Source organism: Coenobita brevimanus, chromosome 107 (assembly GCF_032717465.1).
Source record: "Coenobita brevimanus isolate Jiangsu-jjx chromosome 107, ASM3271746v2, whole genome shotgun sequence".
Lineage (NCBI taxonomy): Eukaryota > Metazoa > Arthropoda > Malacostraca > Decapoda > Coenobitidae > Coenobita > Coenobita brevimanus.
The window spans coordinates 19,112,654-19,134,786 of NC_137060.1; the positions used below are offsets into that span (position 1 = coordinate 19,112,654).

The 22,133-nt window shown below is 42.8% G+C and overlaps 1 protein-coding gene across 1 annotated transcript in view; it reads right to left on the bottom strand.

Moving 5' to 3' along the window:
- Nucleotides 1-22,133, bottom strand: part of HERC2 (E3 ubiquitin-protein ligase HERC2) — a 433,977-nt gene that overhangs the window by 97,733 nt on the left and 314,111 nt on the right. The window contains exons 66-69 of the mRNA XM_080285543.1: nt 14,247-14,423; nt 13,252-13,401; nt 11,907-12,155; nt 2,184-2,599 (exon numbers count right to left, since the gene is read on the bottom strand). Coding sequence (XP_080141669.1) covers nt 2,184-2,599; nt 11,907-12,155; nt 13,252-13,401; nt 14,247-14,423 — 992 coding nt within the window. The remainder of the gene's footprint in view (nt 1-2,183; nt 2,600-11,906; nt 12,156-13,251; nt 13,402-14,246; nt 14,424-22,133) is intronic.

The window sequence follows — 22,133 nt, forward strand, 5'->3', positions numbered from 1 at the left end:
GGTGTGGGATGGCTGGCGTGAAAGAACTCGACAGCTACTCTTGCGTGAGAATATTTGCGCGCCGGGAAAACGCGCGGTGTTCAAAATATTCACGATCATTCCAGAATGACACCCGCGGTTTGGTCCAGTTTTGTCACCGTCATTCTGGAATGACACCCGCGGTTAAAGGGTTAACCCACTCGTACACGATGATGCGTTTGTCATCATTAGGGTCTGGCTGCGACAATACACATTGACGCTTTTGGCATCATTAAAAAACTTTCGTCAGAGGAAATGTTTTTGGCCAATCGGCGTCATAGCTTCCCCGCTCCTCGTCAAAAGTAATGACTTGGCAACTGTGAGTCCTGATACCAGCAAGAGCGCGGACAGGTTATTCAATATGAAATGAGCTGTGAGTAGGGAAGGTACAGTAGTGCACCAACTTCGCTACAGCAGGATTCGCGGAATCCACTTTCGTGGCATGCACCAAATATTCCCTAACTTCCACTTTCTCTTGAAAAAAATCGATTTTCGCGCACAAATTTTGGGTTTGGGACAATATTTTGAACTTTGAATTTCCTGCACCGCCCGCCCGCAACCCACCGCCATCTTGAATGACGTCATGTCAACACTCTGTCCACCCATTTCCGCCATTGTGTACGAGCGTGCTAGCTCCATTGTGTTGGATTCTCACGGTTCAATGGCCTCTACTATATCTGGTAGTGTGGGGAAAGGGCCTGGTGGTGTGGGGGGAGAGCCTGGTGGTGTGGGGGGAGGGCCGGGAGGCAGTGGTGGTGATATAAAGTGGCCGGGACATTCAAAGTCGGGAGGAAAGGCCAAGGCTAAAAGAGAGTATCGTGTTGAAGAAACGGTAGTATAATAATGAAATGAAAAGGAAGATAGTTGTTTGTATCTCACGATGCAATGTACAATAGTGATTTGATGTACTGTATTGCAAGTGAAAATGAAAATCTGATGTTACTTTAGGATAACCGGGAACCAATTAGCCTTTTTGCCATAAAGACAATGCCCCAACTTTCGTTAATTCCACTTTCGCGCATTATTTTTGGACCCAATTAGGCGCGAAAATTGGTGCCCCACTGTACTGTGCAGTTCTGTCCCTTTAAATTTCCACTCTTACCCCCGTCCTGGCCGTGCAACATATTTCACTATACCAGTAGTGCTTGTGTAAAGTGTTTGGGCACTGTTGTGATTAGATTTGGCGTTTGCAATAGGAAATTTGGTGTTTGTGAAGCAATCCTGGTCGTTATCAGCCGTTGGCCCAATGAAGATTGTGCTACTGTTTTTAATCAACTACACTGCCTCTACCCTGCATCAAATGTGAGAATTCAGCTATAAAAATAGTGACAGTGAATCATGTGAATATAGTGAGCATGTCTAGTGTACAAAGAATTGGTGAAATATGTGCAGTAGTTTAGAGGAAGGCAGGAAACCGCCCTACAGTCATGACATGGCGTGGGTATACCATAGTTTTTTGCCTTTTTCTCGAAAACTATGAGGCCTAGGATCACCATTGTGGGCTCAAATTAAAGCCAATGAAATTCTGTATAGGATGATAAAATAAAAACATACAGTGGCAAGAAAAGTTTTTCGCTAGAGCTCCCCGATTTTAAAAATCTGCTGTCTGTTGGAAATTGGTTTTACTTTTTTGCTTATTACTTGAACACCATACCTCGTATCAAACTGAGACCTCTGGCATTCGAAAGCTAATAAAATTCTTTTTCCAATGATGGTATAACATGTAGAGACTGATTAGTAAACATTTGACTTATGATGTTGGGAAGTGAGATGTATGCTCCTGAATGTTTATTCAAACGGCCCTAACGTATGTATAGTGTGTTTTTCTTGCTTATCGTGTAGAACAAACATCGCCGAATAGGAATATGTGAGATTTGTGGCAAAATAAATATGTTTGGGTGGTGAAAATAAGCCGAGAACACACCTTTCTGGAGCGTGTGGTGGGCAGGGGGGAGGGGAGAAAAGCTGGCACGTCATGTCCCAGAAAACTTATTAACTTCCGCGCACAAAAAGGTTAAAATTGATGATTGTACACCGTCATATACTTTACAATACAACTGTATATTAGGTGTGTGAAATGAATGAAATAAATAAACTTTACAACCTTTGAGACTGAGGCCAAGTAAGTGATTTCTTCACTTCACTCCACCTTTAATGACACTAACCTTGAAAAACTGAGAGTGCATGAGGTGTTTCCCCCCACGCACTAATGGATCCTCATACTCTGCCTGCCGCAGTAGAGCCTCAGGAAGCCCTTTCAACAGGCTAACTAAAGGCATCTCTGGTGTGCTCTTCACTTCGGGTGCTGCTGGTTTGTTAACAAAGCTCCCAGAGGATTCAAGGCTCTCCATGCTGCCCCGTAGGGAGGAATTAGCAGGAGGGGCAAGGGACTGTGGGGCAGATGATATCTGAGGAAGGCTTGACATGGAGGAGGAAACAGGAGAAATTGGGCGCGATGGAGCAGGAGTGGAGCTGGAGGAGTAGGATGCCGAAAGAAGGGCTCGAATATTTAGGCCCGAACCAAGGTCTGTTGTTACAATCTTACGCAGTGTCTTGAGGGCCCACATGCGTTGGCTTGGTGCTGTAATAAATAATCCATAATCAGTACTATTCAAACTTACATAGTCTTCATAAGCTTTTAATGAAATACATATCCAGCAGGTATCACAAATTTCTAGACGATTTAATAGCGAAACTATAAAAACTCTACTAACACCATGAAGTCTAAACAGATGTAGTTTCAGGCAACTGTGCTACTAGATAAAATGAAAGAAAACTTAATGGCTCCCAGCATGCAAAATTCGTCCTTCTAAAGGGAACATAAAGATAAGTGACTAAAAAGTTAGCAACAGACAGCCTTATATATATATAAATATATATATATATATATATAAAAGCTTAACTTCATCAAGGCGGTACCATCACTCCTTTCATATCTTTCATAATCTTGGGCCCAATATTGAATCACTTGGTCCTTTGAACATCAAACAGATACAGTTTTCCTATAAGACTGTTAACACACAGAATGACATACAGAAAAACAAACTGACCCAAAACAAAATCTGTTAAGTGGCGGTAACTACAGAATACTCAGCTCCTCTATTAAGTTTCATCTCATACCAATGCCAGGAAATACTCCTCACCTCAAATTATCCTTTTATTCTTAATCCCCTCGAGCACGCTGACACAAAACAAGTCAAAATGGTGTTAGGCTGAAGAGGAACTGATGCTGCACTTATCAGTGTTGGTCTGAAGGGATGCCAATTAGGAGGCAATTTTGGACAAAAATATTCACTAAAAATTAAGTTTTAGCATGAAGTGCATCAATCTTTGCTGCATCATAGGGATTGGTGTCTATTTCAAGGTCAACACTCTCAAATAGTCGGCGTTCTCTTGGGTTTCAGTGGGGAGGAAGGGTGCGCATGCACAATTATTGGTAGTTTACTCGAAAACCATTGGTTGCATCAAAATTCCAAAGACATCATGTGAAGGCTCATGAAATTCTGCATACAGACATATGGTTAGCTCTTGAATGGTGCAGGAAAAATACCGTGGAAGGGCATTGGGAATTTATTTTCACTGTGGAAACACATTATTCTCATTGCCTTTTGGTACGTTCACTGTATTTTACTCATCAGTTTGTGTTTTTATTAGCTTATCATATAGTATAAGCATCAGCAAAAATGATAGTATACAATTTATACCAATACAGTGAAAGCTTGATTATCCAGGTTTGACTTATTCAGGTTTCAGTATATCCAGGCCATGACTGAATGGTCCAGTGGTACAATAATACACAGAATTATCCATACAATAGCTCCGCTTTAAACAGGAAGAATGTGGTTGCTAGCAAGCGAGACACAGGTAAACGAGTGTGAGTCTGCCCCCCCACCCACACCTGCTCACAACTCGATCATGAGGGCGGTAGGGTGGAATCTGGCGAGGCAACTGATAACCTCGCCTAACCTTGCTTTACTACCTAATAATTTAACCTAACTTAACCCAACCTGGGCTCCAGTTGGAATTTTGGGAAACAAAATCCACTTTTGGGTACGTTAAGTAAGTTTCTTCCGTTATGCTGGGAACAATCGTAGGTACGGCTTAATGAACGTAATGATAATAAAGGAGGAAATCTTTCAGCAAGAGAAGGTACTTTACCACCTTCAAAATAGAAAAATACTGAAAACGAACTAGAGGATTATGAATTGAATTTGTAAAGTCTTTAGGGTGAATGCTTAGACGAAAATTTATGGGTTCTCAATTTTAGGGGACGAAATGGAATGAAAATGTTTACTAATCACAAAAAAAATTCTTTCTTCTCACTTGTTCTCATAAGTTAGCATTCAGTTCCACATTCTTCGTTCAATGTTGTGCTTCCCAACACATCCCGAACCAAGAAAGCATACAGTTATTTCTGCTACTTACATTTAAGTGTACATTTACTGTTCGTTCTTATGTGTACGTGTTCCATTCACCCCTTCATAGATGCCAGCCTTGAAAAATGCTTTACTGTACCGGTGTCAGTGACGCTCAGTTAGGAAGGGCTATAAAAAACCGCGAACAATTATGGGAAGGGAATGAAGGTCACTGGCATGTTTACATGACCCTACTCTACCATCCCAAGCAGTCAGGCTGTCACTGCATTCCAGATGTTTTTGCCAATATGTTTATGTGCCAATGTAACGTGCGCCCTAATTTTATTACTTCTTTCACGAATCATAGCAAATCACAAGAATGGTTTAGGGGGGGAAAAAAAAGAAAAAAGCCAGGTGCTCCAGATGAGTCTTTTCACATCTGTAAGAAAAAGAAACTGACTTTAGAACTCTGAAAAAAATGGTTCCGAGGCCTACCATGGGAGCACACAAATTTCTGAACTCACGGCCATTGAGAGGGGTAACCACACGCTTTACTGAACACAGGAAGCACCTTACCAAATCAGTTCATCCTTATAGTATTATTATTTCTGGGTTAGTAAATTAACGTTTCTTGTTAAATCTGTTTCTCCGCTGTTTTGAGCTGTTCTGGTGCGACAACTCTTGTTTGATTCGTTAACACAATGATGGAAGGTACTGTTTTAATCAAAGTGTTTAACTAAACCTAGCCTAACCTAGCTTAATTGTACATAATAATTTAACAACCTAAACTCCAGTTGGGAAGTTGGGAAACGAAATCCACATTTGAGTATGTTGAGCTTCTTCCATTGTGCTGGAAACAATCGTAAGTACAGCTTAACCCCTAAATACTACAATTCGATCTGGCTCGTCTGCCACTGGAGCCACAATTTGAGTGTGTGTTTTTTTTTTACTTTCATCAAGGGGAAAACCAGTATGTTCTGGCTAAAGAGGAAGAATTTACACACCTGACAGTGCAATTGGTACCCCCCTAGGCCTAATGGTTACCGCACAATCGAGGGTCAAACTTGAATCAATCAATCAATCATTTCCTGTGGCACCCCACGGGATGCATAGGGCCTCAATTAACTCTCTCCACCAATATTTGTCTCTTGCCATCTCCTTCAGGTCCCACCAACACTCCTCTCCTGCTTCTTTTTTCATTGTCCTCAACCAGGTTTCCCTCGGCCTACCTCTACCTCTTCTTCCTCTAGCAGTCCACTCTGGCACATCCTGTATTAAACTACCTTCTTTTCTGTATGTGTGCCCCAGCCACTTCCAGCAAGACAGTCTCACATATTCATTGACTGGTTCCACTCTCGTAATATCCCTTGCTCTTGCATTTGTAACTCTGTCTTGCCACTTTACCCCAAGAATCCTTCTCAGTATTTTATTCTCAAATCCTAATACTTCTGATCTGTTGCAATTGTACTGTACCATGACTCATGCCCGTAAATTAAAATTGGTCTAACCATGGACTTGTAAATTTTCACTTTAGTATGTACCGAAAGCATATTATTATTCCAAACAGATTTCAACATTCCAACAGCTCGCCAAGCCTGTCTAATCCTCTCCTCAATTTCGTTGTTTAATGATCCATTAGATGATATAATCGTTCCCAGATATTTAAAGTTTTCTACATTATTCACCACATTATTCCCAATTACACAATCGATTTGGTTCTCCACGTACATATTAATAATTTCAGTCTTTCCACAATTTATTACCAATCCCACTTTTTCTCCTTCCTCCACCAGACAATCAAGCACTCTCTATCTATCTATCTATCAATTGCCAGATGCCTCAATCCCGTTTGGGGTGGCCACAAACAAATCGCCTCCAAGTCGCCCTGTCCCCCGCCATTTCACTGCCCTGCTCCCAACTCACACCCCCCCCTCTCTCATATACCTCTCCACCCCATCCCTCCATCTCATCCTCGGCCTCCCCCTCCCTCTTCCCCCCTCCACCTCACTCACATACACTCTCTTTGTCAGTCTTTCACCCTCCATCCTCTCCACATGGCCAAACCACCTCAGTGTGTTCCTCATAATGCTTCCTATCACATCCACATCAACACCACAACGCTCCTTTATATCCTCATTCGTCAGCCTGTCTCTCCATGTGACTCCACAGGCTCCTCTTAAATAACTCATTTCCACTGCTCTCACTCTTGACTTGTGTCCTTCCAACAATGTCCAAGCTTCACTTCTGTACGTTAGAGTTGGTATCACAATACTGTCATGTAGTAACTTTTTCACTTCCATGCTCACTTCCCTGTTTCTTATCACTGCTTTCAAGAAACCAACAACCTTTCTTCCCTGCTGTACCCTTTCAAGCACTTCACCCTCCAAACCTCCATCCTTACTCATCACACTACCCAAATACTTAAACGTACTCACATTTTCCAATTCCTCACCATCTAACCTCGCTGTACATTCACTAACTTCACCTCTCTCAAAGACCATCACTTTACTCTTCCCTACATTCACCTTTAGGTTCCGTTTCTTACACACTCTCCCAAACTCATCCACCAAGCCTTGCAGCTCCCCTTCGTCTTCACTCAACAACACAGTATCATCTGCAAACAACAGTACAGGGAGTTTCCAAACACTATCCTCTCTCACCAGGGCCACTCCAACATCCACTACCCTACCTTGTATCTCTTTTATTACCCCATCCATGTACAGATTGAACAACCATGGAGACATGACACATCCCTGTTTCAAACCAACTTTCAAAGAGAAAAATTCACTTAGTTCACCATCCACACGCATTGCAGCCTTCGCACCATCGTACATACTCTTCACAGCATTCAACAACTTCCCATCTACTCCATATATTCTTAACACTTTCCACAATCCTTGTCTATCCACCCTGTCATATGCTTTCTCCAAATCCATGAAAGCCGCATACAACTTCTTTTCCTTCTCTAGAAACTTTTCCACATAAGATCTAAGAATGAATATCTGATCTACACAACCTCTTCCCTTCCTAAAGCCTCCCTGTTCTCCAACTAATTTCTCTGTTCTTTCTCTAACTCTGTCTATAAGTATCCTACCATACACTTTTCCTATTATACTAAGAAGACAAATGCCCCTATGATTACTTCCAATCCTCCGGGACTCTACCTTCCTCCCAGGCCAATCTGCACATCTTCCACATCCATTCTACTACTATCTCTCCCCATGCTTCAGCGTTTCACCACACACTCCATCAATTCCTGGGGCTTTCCCCGATTTAACTTTCTTCATTGCTTCCACAACTTCTATCCTACTGATTTCTTCCTGTCTTCTCACCTCCCTCCTTCTCCCAGCCATTCCCCAGCCACTTATACTCACATTACTTCCATCCTCTACGTTCAACAGTTCCTTAAAGTGTTCTCTCCATCTGCTCACTTTTTCTCCCTTCTCCACTAGTAATCTACCATTTTTATCTTTCACTCCCCTGCTAACTTCACTGCCACCCTGTCTTACTCTCTTCACTTCTCTCCAGAACATTTTCTTACAGTCCCTCCACTTTACACTCAAATTCCTTCCAAATTCCTCATCCACTCTCTTCTTACTCTCTCTTACTAATCTTTTCACCTCTCTCTTCCTTTCCACATATAACTCTCTCTTCCGCCTCTCAACTTCTTCCACGCCCCTATTTCTCACCCATTCATTGTATGCTTTCTTCTTTTGTGCTACAGCCTGTTTCACCTCTTCAGTCCACCACGCTGTTCCTTGCACCCCCCTCCGCCTTCTCTTCCTTCCACACACCACATCACATGCTGCACATATTTCTTCTGTAAATATCTTACACACACCTTCCACGTCTCCCATCTGCTCTAATTCATATTTGCCCAATCGTTCCTCCACTTCTCTCTTATACTCTGCCTTTTTCTCATCCTCTTGTAACCTTTCCACTCTCCTTGCAACTACTCCTTCCTCTTGTCTTTCCCTTCTTCTATTCCTCCATCTCACTTGCATCCTAATTCTGGCCACCACCAAGTACTGGTCAGAAAGTCCACTCCCCCAACCTCAATACATTCTTGCATCCTTTACACATCTTCGCATCCTTTCATCCATACACACATAATCAATCATTGCCTTCCTTTCATTCAGTTCACTACCCACCCTTCTCATCACTCGCCATGTATACCTGTGGATCATTTTATGCCTGAAGAGGGTATTGGCTATCACCAACCCTCTCCCAGCACAAATGTCCACTAACGCACTCCCATTCTCATCTATCTCGGCAGGCACACCCCACTCACGAACTATTCCATCCACCTTCACATTACCAACTTTACCATTCATATCACCAATCAAAAACACTCATTCCTTCCAAACTTTTCCATGCACACTTCCACATTTGTCCAGAACTCTTCTCTCACTCTTCTAGAACGATCTTGCGTTGGCGCATACACACACACAATCGCCCACATTTGTATTCCAACTTTCAACTTTACCCACACAATCCTTGACCCAACTGATCCATACTGTCTTATGCTCTTCTTCCATCTTTTACTCACAACTATACACACTCCTTCCTTTGCCCTCTCATTCTCATCTACTCCTGCACATATACCCCATCCATACTCCCATTCTCTCACACTTTCTCCTCTCCATTTTGTTTCAGTTATTCCACATACATCCACTTTCACACCCTCAAGCACCTGGACAATCTCTCTCTCTCACCTCATCATTCGCTCCTCTTACATTCCATGTACTCATTACCAAGTCCTTTGTCCGGTCCTGGGTCGTCATTGTTTGGTCAGTCCTTGTCCGAGGCTTCTTGTTTGTTTTTTTAGTTAGTTGTTTTCCGGGGAGGGGCACTAACTCTCCGCCAACCCTTTTAGTCGCCTTTTACGACAAGCATCTCATAAATACTTCCACAAATCAGTACAATATCGTCAGCATAGTCCAAATCCATCAGCTTCTTATTTTCCTTCCTGTTAATTCCTGCACCTGTTCTCCTTACAACCTTTTTCATAACATAATCCATAACCAAAACAAACAACAATGGCGAAAGAACTCCTCCTTGAATCACTCCTGGCCTAACTTGAAATGGATCACTCAAAGAACCACCCACCATTACCTTACAAAAAGTACCTTCATGCAGGCTTCTAATAAAATTTACAAACTTTTCTGGTATACCATAGAATCTCATAATTTTCAACACAGCTGCACGTGAAACACTATCAAACGCCCTTTCAAAAATCCACAAAACACATACTAAGTGGCATTTTCATCTCATTAGCTTGTTGCATTAGATGCCTTACAATAAAAATCTGATCATTACAACCTCGACCCTTTCTAAATCCCGCTTGTTCTTCTCTTAAATTTTATCAATTACTGGTTCTATTCTGTTCAACAAGATTTTGGAAAAGACTTGCAACTACTGGTGTCAAAGTTATTCCCCTCCAATTGCCACACACACTTAAATCTCCCTTTTTTGGTATTTTTATAATCACTCCATTTTTCTACTCTTCTGGAATTCCACCATTATCCCAAGCCATATTAAAAAGTTTCAAAAGCGCATTCATCAAATCGTCATTTTCCACCTTAAGCATTTCAGGGAATATTCCATCCTCTCTTGAGACCTTAAAATTCTTTAACTCCTTTATAGATTTTGCTACCTCTTCCAAATTTATATCCCCTGTTTCTATCTGCAAATCTCTCTCGGCTGGCAAAATGTCCTCTTCAGCTGGGATTGGTCTATTTAGAACAAAGTGCTCTTTCCACCTTCCTTTTATATCCAAATCTTTAGTCATCAAATTACCATTTCTATCTCGTACAGGTATTTCCTTCCTTCTCTTTTCAGTCCCAGTTAATTCCTTTATGGCCTGATACGCTGCTCTTGTGCTCTGACCGTCATTTTTACTTAATTTAATTTCTGTTGAAAAAATAATAAAATAGTTATCCCCCAAAATTATCGAAAGCCCCCATAGTTTTAATAACTAACTATTTCTATTACTGAAATAGGTCATTGCAATACCATATGTCACACCAAGCCCGAGAACAGGTGTTTTGGGGTGTGGGGAGATTACTTGTTTTGGGAGAGATAAAGTACCCTGTGGGGAGAAGGTTTGTAGGTTTGGAGGTTGGATAAAACCATCTTTTCTCATCAAAGTAGAGCACTTTAGTTTGTTCTTGACCAACTACTATGAAAATAGATGTGTATGTACGTGTGGGGAGATAAAATTTGATTGGGGAGAAGGTCCACAATGAATACATTGAACCTTGGGAGATCATTTACGGTAACAACCAATTTGGCTTGTTGAAACAAACAAAATCTATGTGATTTAGCATATCAACCATGCAAGCAGGTGTGTTTGCAGGTGTGGGGAGATAATTCATATATGGGGAGTAATAGATGTATCGAGGTGGAGGGGTGGTGGTGGGGGGCTGGGGCTGGGTGGTGGTGGGGGGACTGGGGCTCAGATGCCTGTGATTGCACGTGTTTGCATTTATAGAATAGTATACAGAGAAGCATTTATTACATTCAGGTACGAAAAGGCACAGAAAAAAAAAAAACATCGAGGGAATACAAATAAAGCACGTGTACATGTGTTGGGGGTGGGGGGAGTGGGGGAGGGGAAGCATGGGGGGGGAGAGCAAGTCAAGCTGTGTGCTCGCTATCACACGATGGTTTATTGGAGGTAGGAGGGTAGTATGGGGGCGAAAGGGGAGGGAGGGGGTAGGGTAGGTAGGGGTATACAAAGTAGGGGGGGAAGGGGGAGGGGCCTGGAGGGGGATAGAATGGGCCTCATGGTTGGGGGAGGGGTAAACTTCGACTAACAACGTCCTACTCGGGCATACAGAGGGGTGGGAGGGTCTTCAGAGAGGGTTACTACGTGATAGAAACATACAGGCAATGGGTGGGCCGAGAAAGGGGGTGACTCCCTCTGCCCCCAGACTGGCCGGATCACCCAACCCGAGACCGGAGGGGTTAGTTCTCATTGGCTTGAAAGGATATACGTCACAATCGGGGCAGAGCAATGTGCAGGCAGTTTTTTACAAGGCGCGCTATATTGATGTGATTCGGCTGAGAGGGCTAAAGTGGTCAACACGTACATTGACGTGCTTCAGTATTTAGGGGTTAAGGAACGTGATGATAATAACAGGGAGGAAATTTTTCAGCAACAAAAAGTAATTTACCAAACTGAAAACAGTCAGAAAAATACAGAAACAAGCCGGACGAATACCGGTAAGTAAATCAGTCTAACAGTACTTGTGTTTTGTTTCTGCCTGATTAATCGTGATTTCGGATTATTTGGACAGCCCTTCACACCCTATTGCCTGGATAATTGGGCTATCTTTGTATAACCAATTTCCAGGACAAATAAAATCCATAGGAATGTTTTCCTTTGTACGTGAGTCCAGGCTGCCCTTGTGGCATTTTCTCTCATCATGTCACATAAACTTACAGAAAACTTTAGGTACAAGAAGGGGTTAAGTAATCCATTTCAGCAAGTCGGCAGCAGTAGTGCAGCACAATACACTGAGTGCTCACCTAGTGATGACAACTGAGCACAGAGTGCGAGTGAGGCAGCCAGGCGAGAAAGTATAGCTGTCTGTGTACAAAGGGGCAGAAGGGCATCAAGAAGACACATTGGCAGATCCACCAGGGGGCGTGAGAGAAGGCGGCGATCACTGTGTAGGTCCTGAGGAGCAGCACATGGCATGAGGGGGAACACGGTAAAGCGCCACCCCCATCCATTGACAGACCCATCACTGGTAAACTTCCACCGCAACTCATCACCTGTAGCAAGAATACAATACACAGTGGAATAAGCTTGCTGGTATTACCATATGTTCATAAATGCCAGTTTCATTTCTTTTTCAACTCATGTAACATTAATATCACCCTGATTATTCTATTTCTAAAATCATCATTCATCTTAACAATCTTTCCTACTAAGTGTGGTGTGGACTTCCAGAAAAGAAACAGGGAAACAGTAAACTCAGAAAAGCTTTAGTGTCCCATAAAATGGACCATACTTCTGTTCAATTGTCATTCAAACCAACATAATTCTTAACTCCAAGCAATACAGTACACCACCACCAAGAAAATGCTTTAAAATTCACTAAACTTACCAATAGCTCTTTCTCTCTGTTGCTGGAAACCTAGTCCTGTAGATTTCCAGGGATGCATCATACTCATCACCATCATCCTATCCCTATTTGAATGAAAACTGGTAGGATCCTTATGTAACATAGATCCATCCATCCATCATCTGACCCAGTATCACCGCAACAGGAGCACAGTGGCCCAGAACTAAGCAACTCAGTTCAGGCATTTAAAGTGAGAGTGACCCACTGCTTGCCTTTTAGTGGCATTACATGATAAATAAACCCCAACCATCTGTTGGTATTAGATCCTACTGGGCATCTGAACTCACTACACTGCCAGACATTTAAAAATTGCATGAGGGCAGTGGGACTACTGCATTACAACAGTAAACAGAATAAAGCTCATCCCTTGGAAAGGGGGGGGAAGCATAAAGTAGGAGAACTAATGACTGAATACTCAATGAAATGGGCCACACAATCATTAACCTGTCACTCAAGAATAAGAAATCTTCACTCCACATCACAAGTAAAAACCATCCACAACTATCTCAGTACCTGGTGACAGAAGTCTAAGTGACAGGAATGCATACAGTATGCTGTAATATTTTTAACTCCAAGTATAGGCAAACATTTCTGATCCTTTTTCAGTTTATGTATTATTACGGTAAGCACAAATGATGATGCTACTCAATAACAGTATTTGGACAACAGGGAGAAAGATCAGACATTCAAAACATGACACCAACATATGATTTTGCTCTGCCTCCAGTCCAGTCCATATATACCTGCAATGCGGACCTCTGTTGACCAGTCTGACCACTCTCGGCCTGAGCGTGTGCAAATAATCTTATTGGCACTGTCCATAATGGTAAGGGGATCATGTTTCCTCTCTGTTGAGCACTGACGGTCAAACTCTACACGTAGTGCCTCCGCTCCTGTAAGCACAATAAATTACACTGTAAATTCTATAATATAAAGATTAGTGAAGTACCTGTACCAATACAATATGAAGGTGCAGAGTGGCCAATCCCATTTTACCCCCTTTGAGGAGTAAAGGTATGAGGTTAGGCTACAGCAGACTCACACATTTAAGGGAAGATGACCAGACCCGTCCCTTTGTGGTGTTACTTGATCAAAAACCTCTAGCTACCTCTAGAACATTAAACCTAGGCAGTGCCATCACTCCAAATGGGGTGCTCAAACCACTGTATCACCAACTGCTCAGTTACAATATGGCAACACAAATAAGTTTCAAACATTCAATGTCAACTAATTAATGAATATGCAATCCAAGGAAGTGTCAAAAACTGCACTGTACCTCTAAGCACACATTCTGCAGATTTCACAGCATAAAACTTTTCAGCATAAAGGGAGCCTTCACTCAAAGTTTATGATAGGTGCAGGCAATATGCTACTTTAAGCGAGACATTTTTAAGTGAAACATACATCTGTTTCATGATATGAGGGGTGAAAATAAAAATAATTTCTGACTTCAAAACAGCATTAAAACAAATCATAATCAACTTCAGATGAAGCATTATGTTTCAGTTCATGAGAAACTTAATAATGAAACAACGCTGACTGAAAAACAAAATTAAATGATGGCCAGCTATACCAGTCTAACAAATTTAAATGATTAACTAATGACTACATTTGCCTGAGTAGTTAAAGAAGATTTTACATCACACACTTGGAGCAATTTTTATTACTTATTGTTATAAACAATTGGAGGGAAACACTGATAAACATAGGGGATAAACAATTGCTTTCCCTTACTAACCTGGTATTTTGACAACCCCAGTAAGTGTGACATCATCAGTGTATGGGTGAGAGCTCTCCTGGACAACTGGCTGTGGTACAGACCGCATGGCTTCTGTGTCTGAAGCTGCATCCTCTAGTTCCGTTACACACAGTTCAGTCAGCATCCCAGCGATACTTGCATTCTCTTGTGCCAGTCCTGTTTAAATTATCACATTTATAACTTCCTTTTTAAGATTATACTCTACCACCATCATCATCTATCTATCTATATACCTAGGCTGCTTCCCCCAAGGAAAGGGAGGTAGCCATCATCATACTGTACAGTAATTTCCTTTCAAATATTAACATCACAAGAAGAGACCCAGATGGTTCTTTCATCTCACCAGGGACATCGATCTGAAACGAAAGTCTCAGACACAATCTCTTATTTCCTTGTGCCACAGTATAAAAGTAAAAGCCTGACTTGCAGTACAAGTGATACCTAGTGAGAAAGTCATATCTCTAAGATGATGCAAAGAAAGTGGAAGTGTGAAGTACCAGCCCCTTACTCTGCCTAATTTTTACCCACTGCTCATAACAAAGTGCAGCATGTGGGTAACATTATATTTTTCTCCAATCCCAATGGATATATATATATATATATATATATATATATATATATATATATATACATATATACACACACACACAATGTATTCCAGCAACAATATACACACAAAATGTATTCCAGCAACAATTAATACAGTACTTCAAAGAATTTTAAACTTACTCAAAAATTTATACTTCATCATCATCATCATCTAATCCTATGTTGCCCCATTAGGAGTGTAGGAGCCCGGGGCAAGGCAAGTTGGTCTTGACCTTTAAGATGAGAGTGACCAGCCTCATTCATCCCTGAGGGGCATTATGTGAGCAATAAACCCCAACCACCCCTGAGATATACACCTGAACAAGTTCATTCCGATTGGAGCACCTTAATTACCCACCGAACCAAAAAGTGCCATAATCTGGTTACATGGTTACCACCCAGTGATTGGAGCACCTTCATTACCCACTAAACCACAAAGTGCCATAATCCGGTTACATGGTTACCACCCAGCATAGCAAATGGTTTCTTGGTGTACAGGAAACAATTTGGCTTGTCACTCAGTGTAGCGTCATCCATAGGCAGAAGGAAGAGGAAATAATGAAGGAAAAAAAGATGAAAGGGGGAGTGTAGTGTCACCCACTGGCATAAGGAAGAGGAAAGAATGAAGGAAAGAAAGACAGAAGAGGATGGAAGGAAAGCAGGAAGGAAGAGAGGAAAGGACAATCACCCGAGAGCAGCACAACATTGAGTGAGCGGATGGTGAGCGCCCCCGCCTAACTTCTGCAATTACACAGCTGCACTATACTCAAAACAAAATGCTCTCCTTACTGTACACACAATACATTAGTTAGATCAGTGATGTCCTCTGCCTCCATGGCATGGGCTCCCATCCTATCTGATACCCACTGCAACACCCTGCAAATCATCCAGAACAATCCTATGTGCATCACCACTGGTTGCAACAAATCCTCTCCCTCAGCTTACTTACAGCCTGAAACAACAGTCCTCTCTGTCAGTGACTACCTTGATTTTAGGGGCACACAATTCTATGCTGCAACCTGTGCCAACACACAAAACCCCTGTCATTACATGACAGACACAAAGCACATCTAAATACATAAAATAATCACAACACAAACAATATAAATCCCTCTACAATGATATCCCACCTTCAGACATTCCAACGGCAGCAGTGATGAAAAACCTACATACAGTACAAACTTCACATACAGGACAATACAACACCTTGATCATAACACCAAACTACAAGCCCCCCCACTTCCTGACATCCAACTATCAGAGGTGTCTTTAAAGATAGATGAACCAAGCTCACCCACCTAGGCTTAGAGCTGGATATCACTCTGCCCTCCTCAGCTACCACCTTATAACTGGGTTGGGTGGAATCACAGATGACACATGCCTAGCTTGTAGAATAGGCCCGGCATGCTATCCAAGTTTCTCTATCAACACCAAACTATATGCACAGTACACACTACACTTCCTTTTCCAAAATTTAAAGAAATCATGGTAGTGCAACACATGGCCTCAAAGTCCGCAGGGGAGGGGAACATAAATGCCCCCACCTTCCGCCCCACTCCCGGTGATGACTCGAGCTGCCTGGAACCACTGTCTGACTCTCTTCTTCTTCATTTCTGCAACATTCGTGGTCTTTCCTCTAACTTTCGCTCTGTTAAGCACCACCTCTCCTCCTCTAAACCTCACCTCCTTTTTCTAAGTGAGACAGCTGTCTGAGGCAACTGACAGCAGACCCTTTTCTGTAACATCCTACTTTCTCTATATTCATTTCAAAGCCAAAGGTGGCTGTTGTGCATATATCCGCAACAACTTATCTTGCTCTCGTGTTCCTGAACTCGATTCTTCTGAATTCTCTACACTCTTGCTTCGGCTTTCCTGTCATTCTCTGACTAAACATATCTGTGCTGTTTACTTATCTCCTAATTCTACAGACTACCAAAAATTCTTTGACTATCTTAATTCTACGATGGAACACATTCTATCCATTTCTCCTTTCTCTGAAATCACCATTCTAGGAGATTTCAATGTTCACCACCACCTTTGGCTCTCCTCTCCTTTCACTGATCCACCTGGTGAACAAAGCTACACCTTTTCTATCCTTAATGACCTAGAGCAGCTTGTACAGCACCCTAACCGTATCCCTGACCGCTTTGGAGAGAGCTCAAACATACCTGATCTTTTCCTTACAACTAATCCTTCTGCTTACACTGTTAGTCTTTTCTCTCCGTTGGGCTCCTCTGATCACAACCTTATCACCTTAACCTGTCCTATCGCTCCGGTATGGCCTGTGGACCCTCCAAAGAAACGTTGTCTGTGGCACTTTGGAGCTGTAGATTGGGAGGCCCTCCAGCAGTACTTCTCTGATTTTCTCTGGAATGATTTTTGCTTCCATGGCCGGAAGCCATGTGGGTGTGCCTTGCGCATTATGGAGGTTATTCTCTCGGGCATGGAAGCATTCATTCCTTTCTCATATCCTCTAGCTAATGCAAGAAAGCCTTGGCTTAATCATGCTTGTTCTAATGCTGTCCGCAACAAGGAAAGGGCCTATAAAAGGTACCAGAGCCAACCCACCCCTGAACCACATCTTTAATACGTTTCTGCCCGGAATCATGCTAAGTCTGTTCTTCGCTCTGTTAAAAATAATTTCATTCGTACTAAATGCTCTCGACTCTCAAACTTGAATTTTTCCCGCTCCTTCTGGCACCTTCTCAAAAACCTTTCTAGCAACTTTACCTCATCATCCTTCCCTCTTCTTTTCTCCTCTGATGGTTCTGTAGCTATTTCTTCTACTGATAAAGCAGATCTCTTTGCTCAGACATTCTCCTCCAATTCCACCTTAGACGATTCCAGTGCTGTTCCTCCATCACTTCTCCCTTCTGACTTCCTCATAGCTGACATTAAAATTTCTTCAGTTGATGTACTTTCTGCCACCACTGGCCTCAATACTAATAAGGCATATAGGCCTGATGGAGTCCCTCCTGTTGTTGTCAAGAACTGTGCTTCTGTGCTTACACCCTGCCTAGGCAAAACCCTTTTGCCTTTGTCTATCAACTTGTACCTTTCTTTCTTGCTGGAAGTTTGCTCTCAATCAGCCAGTCCCAAAGAAGGGTGACCATTCCCAACCCTCTATCTATCATCCAATTGCTTTAACATCCTGTATCTCAAAAGTTTTCGAGTCAATCCTTAATAGAAAAATTTAAAAGCATCTTTCCTATCACAACCTTCTTTCTGATCGTCAGTATAGGTTCCGTCAGGGACGCTCAACTGACGATCTCACCTACCTTTCAGACTCCAGGTCATCCTCCTTTCGGGACTTTGGCGAAAGCTTTGCCACTGCACTTGACAGCTCAAAGGCTTTTGATCGAGTCTGGCATAACTCTTTAATTTCCAAACTGACCTCTTACGGTTTCTATCCTTCTATCTGTGCCTTCATCTCTAGCTTCCTTTCTGGTCGTTCTATAGATGACGCTGTAGACGGTCACCATTCTTCTCCTAGATCTATCAACAGTGGTGTTCCTCAGGGCTCCGTCCTATCACCAACTATCTTCCTTTTATTCATCAATAACCTTCTCAGCTGTACATCTAACCCTAACTACTCATATGCTGATGACTCCACCCATCACCTTTTCATTCGGTTCCCGCAATGTCCATCTCAGCAGTTACTTCAACAAACAAGGGATGAGGCTATGGGATACCTAATGTCTGACTTGGCTCGTATCTCTCGTTTTCGTTTTCGTTTTCGTTTTTAAAGGCTCCAACATGCTTGCATGTGTCGGCCTTGGTCACCTAATGGCGGCTCTCCACGCTGCACGATCCATTGCAGCCTCCCTGTTCAGTCACTTAACCCTAAGGTCACACTTAATGACCTCGTCCCATGTCTTTCTCGGTCTACCCCTCATAACCCCACCCCCAATATCAACACTTCTCACCTTCCTCACCCAATTATCATCCCCCATCCTCTCCACATGTCCAAACCACCTCAATCTACCTCTCCTCATCACAACACCAATACACTCCAGTCCCATCCTACCTCTCAACTCTTCCATTGTAAACCCAGCCCCTCCAGGCCTTGGACGCAGGGACGCACTGCACATCCACCTAATCATTGTCATTTCTGTACGTCTGAGCCGGCGAATGTCTTCCTCCTTCACTGCCCAGGTCTCACTGCCATACAGCATTACACTCCTAACACACACTGCGTACAAAGACCCCTTAGCACGTAGGGAGAGCCCCCTCAATGTCAGGAGAGGCAAGAGCTCCCTGAACTTCTTCCAACCACTTCTCACCCTAGCCACAGAGCTAGCTCCAGCCCCACCTCCAGCACACAACATGTCTCCTAAATAACAAAACTCTTCCACACACTCAAGAGATTCACCAGCAAGTTCAATCCTTTCACGTCTGACGATCTCCACCTGCTCACCCCGGCACGCTGTACACATAAAATCAGCATTATCTCGCAGTCTACCTCTGATACCACTACATCTCTTATGCACCCATTTATCACACACACCGCACAAGATGGAATTACTTCCCACGCCCTTGTGGCAAACTGCACATGGCCACTCTCCCTCGTCTTTGACAGTACCGCCACCAACCCTAGATATCATCACTTTTGTTTTATCTGCATTTACCCTTAAACCCTTTTGCCCCATACCATCTCTCCACTTCCTAAACCTTTCCTCCGCCTCCCTTTCATTCTCTGTAATCAACACCAAATCATCAGCATACAACAACTCCCACGGGAGTCCGTTTCTAAAGTCACGTGAAAGGGCTTCAAGTACCATGATAAACAACATGGGACTCAAGACTGACCCCTGATGCACACCAACATTCACGGAAAACTCATCACTCAAATCTCCATTCACTCACCTGGGTGTGAGCACCCACATACATGGCCATAACCACCCTAACCAGCCACTCCTCCAAGCCAAGCTTTCTCATTGCCCACTTCACCACCTCTCTAGGGACTCTGTCAAAGGCCTTTTCCAAATCAACAAAAACAAAATAAAGATCGCTTCTCCTACCAATATATTTTTCCTGAAGCTGTCTAACAATGAATATGGCATCAGTGGTCCCCCCTACCTGGCATAAACCCAAACTGCATCTCATCAATATTCACTCTTTCTCTAATCATACCTTCTAAAACTCTCTCCGTTACCTTCATTATCTGATCCAAAAGCTTTATACCTCTATAATTCCCTCTTTCCAGGGCATCACCCTTCCCTTTATACACATTTACAATTACACTCTTCAGCCAATCATCTGGGACAACACACTCATAAATAATCCTATTTATCAGGTCAGTGACTAAATTCACCCCTATATCGCCTGAGGCCTTCAACATTTCGGCAGTCAACCCAGACACACCTGCTGCCTTCCCCACCCTCATCCTGCCTATTGCCTCACTCACAGTAGCAGTATCAATCAAAGGCCAAGGGCCAGACACTGGATCTGCTGGCTCCAAACCTTCCCTGTCCCAGCCAAACTCCTCATTCAACAACCGGTTATAATGCTCTCTCCATGCATCTTTAACATCCTCACTGTTCACCACTACCCTTCCTTCATCATTCTTCACACACTGCTCACCTATGATATCCCGATTATCCCTCTTCACCTGACCTGCCACCCTAAATATATTTTTCCTTTCCCCATGATTTAGGTTATCAAGTAATTGTCTTTGTGACACAGACTTTGCCCTGTATACCTCTCTCCTAGCCCTACGCTTGGCAGCCAAATATTCCTCTTTGCTACCACCCTTCTTCCATTCCCGGAAAAGCCTTCTTTTCTCCTTAATTGCAGCTTCTACACTCCTCATCCCACCACCAAGTTACTTTATGTCTTGGTGGTCCTCTTGTCCAGCCGCATGTTACATCAGTAACTCTCAAGAAATTGTTCTTGAGGGTTCTGTACTGTTCATTAACGCCTCTGTCTACAGCTCCCTGTTCAGCCACCACTCTCCTCAACTCGCTATAGAAGGCACCCCTTACTACTTGGTTTTTCAGCTTCCATATTTTCCTCCTAGGTACATAAGTCCTCTTTTTCATCACTTGTTCTTTAAGCACCATATCACAAATCAATAGTTTGTGCTGCTGCACACACTCCTCACTTCCTATAACTTTAACATCCCTCACTAACCTCCTATCGGCCCTCCTAACCAGAAAATAATCTATCTGACTGCTATTTCCCCCAGACTCATACGTAATTAACCTACTGTCTCTTTTCCTAAAATATGTGTTGCACACAATCATGTCCGTTGCCTCCCCAAACTCGAGTATGACTGGGGTAAAAATAATCTGGCTGTTTTTAATGCATCAGAGACTCAGTTTTTACACCTATCAAACCGACAAAATCTTCCACAGGTATACCCACTAATGTTTAATAATATTCAGCTTAATCCTGCATCATCCTTGAACATGCTTGGGGTTTCATTTACTTGGGACTTATCCTGGAAAGATCATATTATATCTCTTTTAAAATCTGTTTCCAAGAGATTAGGTGTGCTAAGCCGACTCCATTCCTTCTTTACCCCTGAACAACTGTTGACTCTATACAGGGGTTTTATCCGCCCCTGTTCAGAGTACAACTCTGTGTGGGGAGGCTCCCCACATACAGTTCTTCTCAATAGGGTGGAGTCAAAGGCTTTTTGTCTCAGTAACTCTCCTCCTCTTACTGACTCCCTTCAAACTCTGTCTCTTTGTCGCACTGTTGCATCTTTATCTCTTTTCTATCGCTACTTCAATGGTCATTGCTCCTCTGAACTGTCTGCATGCATTCCTCCACCTCTACGACGGGCACGTAGCACCCGTCTAGCAGCAAACTCTCATCCCTTTTCTGTCCAACTCTCTAATGCTTGAGTTAACCGTTACTCCCAGTCCTTCATTTATGCAACAAGTCAACTCTGGAACTGTCTCCCTCTGCCTATATTTCCTGCTTCCTATGATCTCCAGTCTTTCAAACGCAGTGTGTCCAGGCATCTCAGAATGATCGGATCTTGAATTTGGCATTCTCTTGTATTTTGTTTTTCTCTTGGAAGGAACAATAATTGCAGGCTCGTGGGCTTTGGTTCCTTCTTCCTTGCATTAAAAAAAAAAAAAAAAAAAAAAAACTAACATAATGGAACACTGCACAGCACTTGCCACACTACAATGCAGACACAGCATCTGAGGTGTAGGAAACCTATTGGACAACTGCAAAGGGATGGTTGCTTACTGTGGACAATGGGTCTGCTTGGTCTGACAGACCAGGGTTAGGCAACAGCAACAACAACTATGCTCAATCATG